General features: G+C 54.4%; 1 protein-coding gene across 1 annotated transcript in view; it reads left to right on the top strand.

Annotated features, from left to right (window-relative positions):
- KAZN (kazrin, periplakin interacting protein) overlaps positions 1-6,837 on the top strand; it is a 1,042,391-nt gene that overhangs the window by 1,016,506 nt on the left and 19,048 nt on the right. The window contains 1 exon segment of the mRNA XM_028487818.2: positions 4,401-4,537. Within this exon segment, the coding sequence (XP_028343619.1) occupies positions 4,401-4,537 (137 nt within the window).

The raw sequence follows: 6,837 nt of genomic DNA, 5'->3' as shown, positions 1-6,837 counted from the left end.
TCTGGGAGGATCCCACGTGCCGCGGAGCGGCTGGGCCCGTGAGCCATGGCCGCTGGGCCTGCGCGTCCGGAGCCTGTGCTCCGCAACGGTAGAGGCCGCGGCGGTGAGAGGCCCGCGTACCCCAAAAAAAAAAAAAAAAAAAAGGTTACTTGTGAGAATTAAGTGACAAAAACCCATTGGGGGCTGAGAGCCGTGCCTGGCACGTGGGAATTGTTCTACTATCTAAGGAATTGAGGTTCAGGGAAGTTACGTGATTTGCTCGAGGTCTCCGAGCCAGGGCATTCCCTCGTCCGGTGGTTAGGACTCCGAGCCAGGGACAGAACCCAGATCCTCTGACCCCAGATCAGTGCCCGTCCGCCCTGCTGTGTGGTGTTGGCCAAGGCCGTGGACGTGTTTGTGGGGGACAGTGGTCAAGGCGAAGTCGTCTAGGAGCTCAGAAGCTAAAGGAAGCTCACAGAGCCCAGCACGCCCATGCTGGGGCAAAACCGAGGCTGGGAGAGGGAAAGCTGACAGCCTGGTGCCTCCCTGCCTGGCAAGGTACTCACTGCAGGCGCCGCACCAGTGCATAAGGAGAGACCCCCTCGTGCTCAGAAGTGCCCTGTAAAATCCCTTACTCTCCAGGCCCATGACCCCCAGAAGCTCAAAAGCCGAGAATTACCCTGCACTGTTCTCTTTGCCTGTCAGCCGTGGCCTCCCGTCACCTGGGCACTGGAGGAGGGGGTCTGCTTTGCCCAAGGCTGGAGTCAAGGGACCTTTCTTCTCTCTCTGGTCCCCACCCGCCAAGAGTCGCATTTGCAGAAGTTAAACTGGGCCTGACACTGCTCCACCCTGCCCCACATCTGGGTTAGGGGCTGTGGCATCCCAAGCCAGGGAAAGAGGAGGGCGTCTGCTGCGGAAAGGCAGACCTCAGAAGCTTGGAAAGAGTGATGGCCCCAGAGAAGCGCCATCGTCTTGGGGTCATGGCTGGGGCCCTGGTTCCACCCTCCAGCTCATGCAAACATCCAGCCTCCTTGAGTTAGAAAAATCCGTCCCTCCTTGCACACCCTCCCTCTCACCCCCAGAGTCCTCACATTCCCAGGAGCCAGGCTGGTCTCCTGCAGGGTCTACTGGGCATGACATCACCCGTCACCATGGCAGTGGTTCCGGTGGCCTAGCTGCTGGCATGGGACACACCTGGGTGAAGCTGGGTGGCCGGGAAGGAGAACTGAGCGCTGGGGAGCTTGGGGCCGAGGCAGGAGGAGGCTGGTCACAGAGAGAGACCGTCACGCCCGTGGACCATCACCTCGCCTTGCATTAAGGATGTTTGGAGATCGTCAAACAGGGTTTTGAAGGAGAAATGAAAGCATGCTTATGACAAAGGAAGGACGCATTCCACTGTGTAATTTTCGTAGCTGTGTGTCTGTAGTTTAAATTATTTCTTGGGGAGCCTGTCAGGCTAAGTGCCTTGTTTCCCTAAAGAGTTCCAATACCTGTTCCCCCCTTCAGGGGACCCCCCCCATCTGTTGGGGTGACAGCACCTGGATACTTGGGGATGTTCAGGCTCGATGGGGACACACGCCCACTTTCCCTCCTCAGGCCTGTGGGGCGTCCCCAGGTGCTCCCAGGTCCTGCTCCTCCACGTGAGTTTCCTGAGCGGGTTGTGGACATTTGTGCTTCTGAAAAGCTGGGCAGACGGCACAGCAGCTTCTTGGTTCACACCATGGTTCCAGAGGCACCTTGTCTTCGTTTTTAAGTGATCTTCACCTGGCATCATTCCACGAGATTCAGCTTTCGTGTTTTCTCGGTCCGCAGCCTGGCAGGGTCCAGCCCAGAGTCAGGCCTGGAATTCCGGCCACGGTGACCTAAGCTGCTGCTTAGCCAAGCTGGCCATGAAGGGGACAAGTCCAGCTGCAGCAGCCAGGAAGCTCAAAGCTGGAATTTAAAGGGCCCCCCAAGACCTGCGGCCCCCACTGCAGGGGTCTCCCCAGGGCTCCTTGCACGTGACAACACCGCCCCAGCTGACCTGCCTCTACCCTGTTCTACAGGGCGGTGCTGGGTGGAGGCAGGGGGTGAAGATGCAGCTTATGTCAGGCACCGAGCCAGAGCCCAGGGCTCTCGGTCCTTATGCCGTACTTTTTCATATCAGAGGCTGAGTTTGCAGGTTCACTGTCCGGGACAAGGTGGGGTGGCACCGCCATTGCCTGCCCCCTATCACTGCCCTCAGCTAGCCGTGGGGCTGGGACCCTCTGGGGTTTGGGGGCTTCTCTGTAGAGGCAGCATAATGTAGGGTCAAGTGTTTGGGCCTTGAAGTCAGATGTGGCTCTGTGACTCTGGGCAAATTACTTAACCACTCTGTGCCTTCTCAGGCCGGAAGCTTCCAGAGCCAAGGAGTTGCTTTGCCCCTTCCCCACCGCCTCCACAGTTCCTTCCTCAGTGTTCTCTCCACAGAGGGGGGAGGGGATGGAGTTCTGGGGGCCCTGGGGAAAGCAGTGGGGCCCGCCCTGCACAAGCCCAGGCTTGCCCGTCTCCACTCCCTTCCGTAAAGAGCCAGTGCCGTGAGGAGAGTCTGGAGGGAGCAAAAGCCACACTGCTGCCAGGAGGCTGTGTGGAACACGGGGCACCGTGTCTATGTGTCTGTGTCTGTTTGTCTGTGTGTCTGTGTGACAGCTTTATTGAGATACAATTCACATAGCATACAACTCACCCATTTATAGTACGTGATCCAATAGTTTTTATTATATTCAGAGATGTACATCAATATTAGAATATTTTCATCATGCCCTTTGGCTACACCTCCATATCTCCAGCCCCCGGCCCAAGGCAACCACTAATCTAATTTCTGTCTCCGTAGGTTTCCCTATGCTGGACACTTCATTTGAATGGAATTATACAGCATGTGGCCGTTTGTGACTGGCTTCTGTCACATAGCATAATATTTTCAAGATTCATCACATTGTAGCATGAATCATTACTTCTTTTTATTGTCAAATAATATACTGTTATATGGATGTACTACATTTTTAAACATTCATTCATCAGTTGATGGACATGTGGTTGTTTCAGTTTCGGCTATTATCATTACAGCTGTTATAAACATACGTATACACGTTCCTGTGTGGACATACGTTTTCAGTTCTCTTAGATATACACCTAGGAGTGGAACTGCTGTATCACAGGGGAAGTTTATGATTAATCACTTGAGGAACTGTCAGCTGTTTTCCACAGAGGCTGTACCATTTTCCATTCCCACCAACAGTGTATGAAGGTTCCAGTTTCTCCATATCCTCGCTAACACTTGTTACTGTCTTCTTTTTATATTTTAGCCATTCTAGTGAGTATGAAGTAGTATTTCATTGTGGTTTTGATTTGTATTTCCCTGATGACTAATTATGTCAACCACCTTTTCAAGTGCTTATTAGCCATTTCTTGCAGAAATGTCTGTTCAGATCTTTTGCCCGTTTTTTTAATGGGGTTATTTGTCTTTTTATTATTGAATTGTAAGAGTTCTTTATATACTCCAGATATAAACCCCTTATCGGATATGTGGTTTACAAATCTGTTCTCCCATTCCTTGCACTGTTTACTTTCTTGATGGTGTCCTTTGAAGCACAAAAGTTTTTAATTTTGATGAAGTCCAGTGTATCTGTTTTTTCTCCTGTTACTCATACTTTTGGTGTCATAACTTGCTGCGTTTTTTTATTTTTTGTGGTTTTTTTTTTTTTGCGGTACACGGGCCTCTCACTGTTGTGGCCTCTCCCGTTGCGGAGCACAGGCTCCGGACGCGCAGGCTCAGCGGCCATGGCTCACGGGCCCAGCCGCTCCGCGGCACGTGGGATCCTCCCGGACCGGGGCACGAACCCGTGTCCCCTGCATCGGCAGGCGGACGGACTCTCAACCACTGCGCCACCAGGGAAGCCCTGCTGCGTGCTTTTAACCAAACACTTTTCCCTGTGAAGGAGATGGAGCAGACAGTGGTGGACTGTTGGGCTGGGCTGAGTTCTGCTGGGCTCAGGGTGGGCCCTGGGATTTCATGTCAGCAGGAAGTAAGGGATCCCATCAGCTTCCTGGGCCGTGGTTAGCGATGGAGGAGCAGGGGGGCCACAAGCTCACCAGGCCTCCAGCTCTTTCCTCCTGCGGACCTAGGCAGTTCAGGGCGGGGACAGCCGTTCAGTCAAGGACTTGCTCCCCTGGCTGGGTCAGTAAAACTGAGAAACGAGAACTGGGACTCTAGGGAGAGGCGGCCCAGGTTTGAATCTGAGGAATGCCACTGAGTAACATAGGAACCTGGGAGAGAAACTTCCTCTTTCTGAACCCTGTTTCCTCGTCTGTTCATAAAAGGGAAGGAGACGGGGTCCCTTCTCAGCGTTCGGGGTGACAGGCAGCTAGGATCTCGGGAACTAACTCGGTTCTCTGTCCCCCAGCCATGAAAGCCGACCGAAAGCGCCTAAAGGGTGAAAAGACGGACCTGGTGAGCCAGATGCAGCAGCTGTATGCCACGCTGGAGAGCCGCGAGGAGCAGCTGCGCGACTTCATCCGCAACTACGAGCAGCACCGCAAGGTCAGCACGCAGCCCCCACCCACCAGCCCCCTCATTACTGCCCCTCCCCCACCCAGCACAGGGTCTGGCCTTGGATCTCAAAACACAGATGCACTGCTAGTGTCCCCTTATGCTCACTTGGGGAGGCCCCTTTTCAGGCCCAGGTCTGGGCGCTGAGATGAACAGGCACAGCCCCTAGTTACGGCTCCATGTCTCCTGGGCAAACCAGCCTGGACAGGAGAGCGCAGTCAGTGACAGTGTGCATTCTGGATTCCGGCCAGCCTGGGTTCAGATCCCGGTTCCCCACGTGTGTGCCTTTGGGCATCTCCCTTAACCTCTCAGAGCCTCAGTTTCCTCATCTGCAAAACAGCGATCATGGTGCAGACCTTGCAGAGCTGTGACGAGGACCGTTATGAGATGACGGATACAGGGCATTCAGCATAGCGCCTAGTGCATGCTAGGTGCTCAGTGACTGTCAGCTCTGTGTCTTACTAATAGTACCATAATAAGAGTGTGAAGAGAGGGCTGGGGAGAACAATGAGACAGCAGGACATTCTGCCTCCTGGGAGAGAGTCCTGGAAGGCTTCACAGAGGCGGTGACATTTAGGTTGGGCTCTGTGGGGTGAGTAGGAGTTTCTGGTCAGATGACCAAGGACTTTGGTTCAGTAAATATCTGTCTGGTATATGCGCTGTGGTCATGCCGAAGAGGGTCCCAAAACTTAAAGAAAAAAGAGTCAGTCCCCACAACGAAGCAGGCCTTAGTAAGCTGCTGTGTCTGCAGGGAGAGAGTTGTAACCTCTGGTGAGCGGGGTGGAGAAACTTGAAAACTGCCCTTCAGGTACATCATACCACATGGCGGCAGCCGTGACCAAGGTTTGCATGTGCTCTGTGGAGAAAACGGAGGTGGGAAGCTCGTTAAGTTTCCTCGGCCGTGGGAGGTTTGAGTGGTTCTCCCAGTGGTTGGTGGCCTGGTTGCATGAGCGCATTCACGCGCGTTCCCTCCGAGCCAGACTGTCAGAGATGGCGCTTGAATTTAAGAGCTTCAGCCCCACGGCCCACTTTGGTGTTTACCAGTGACCTGCCCTCTCACCTCCCACGTATACAGATCCCTTCCTCTCCAGGATGAAAACTGCCCCGGGGGAGCTCCCTGGGCCAGGCACCCACAGCCTCTGACTGTGGTCTGGAGCTTTTGGTGCCCTGGGTGCCAGCCCTGAGCAGCAGGGCCCCAGCTTCCCCTGCCTGTCCTTCCACAGTAGGTGAGCTGGGTCCCTAGAAGTCGGCCTCCCCGGGCCTGTCACTTGCCGACAGAGTGTGGCATTAAGTCACCAACCCGTGGAAGCAGAGAGGAGGAAAGGGAACCCCCGGCTGCCTGCTTTCTTGGTCCTCTTCTGGGTCGCAGACTTCCTGCCGTGTCCTCACTTGGCAGAAGGGACAAGGGAGCTCTCTGGGGTCTCTTAAAAGGGCATCAGTCCCATTCACGAGGGCTCCACCCTCATGACCTAAGCCCCTCCCAGAGGCCCCACCTCCTAATGTCATCACATTAGGTGTTAGGATTTCAGCACAGGAATTTGGGCAGGACACAAACATTCAGACTATAGCACCACCTGCCTCTCTCTCGGTCCACCGCCATCCTTTCTCCTTCTCCAGCTGGAGGGCCCGTAGCAGGTCCCCGGAGCCTGGTCCTTCTTCAGCAGGTGAGGCAGGGAGAACCTTTACTTGAGTGGCCCCATGCCCATCAATAGGGAGACGTGGTCACCCTTGTTTGAGGGGAGGGGACACAGGGCAGGGGCCAGAGAACCAGCCCACAGCCATACCTGCTTTTGGTGATTTGCTGGCCCCAGGGGCGAGGGGCACCGGGCTGACCTTGTCCTTGACACTGCTTGTCCTCAGATCATCAGCTTCCTTGGTGTTTTAGGGCTCTTCAGAGAAGTAATATATATATTAAGATTTATTAGAAGGAATTGGCCTACATGATCGCGGAGGCTGACACGTCCTGTGATCTGCCTTCTACAAGCTAGAGAGCCAGTGGTGTCATCCAGTTTGAGTCAAAGGCCAGAGAGCCGGAGAGCCGACTTGTAAGTTCCATCCAAGGACAGAAGACCCATGTCCCAGCTCAACCCTCAGGTAGAAAGCAACTTCTCCCTTCCTCCACTTTCCATTCAGGCTCTGAACGGATCGGATGACGCCCGCTGCTCCAGCTCCCGCCACTGGGGAAGGCGAGCTACTGAGGCTACCAGTTCAAACGTTAATCGCATCCAAAAAAACCCCGCACAGACAACCCACAAATGACGTTTGGGCCAAAAAGTGGACACCCCGTGGTC

Source organism: Physeter macrocephalus, chromosome 3 (assembly GCF_002837175.3).
Source record: "Physeter macrocephalus isolate SW-GA chromosome 3, ASM283717v5, whole genome shotgun sequence".
Taxonomy (NCBI): Eukaryota; Metazoa; Chordata; class Mammalia; order Artiodactyla; family Physeteridae; genus Physeter; species Physeter macrocephalus.
This window is presented reverse-complemented; position numbering and strand designations above follow the sequence as displayed.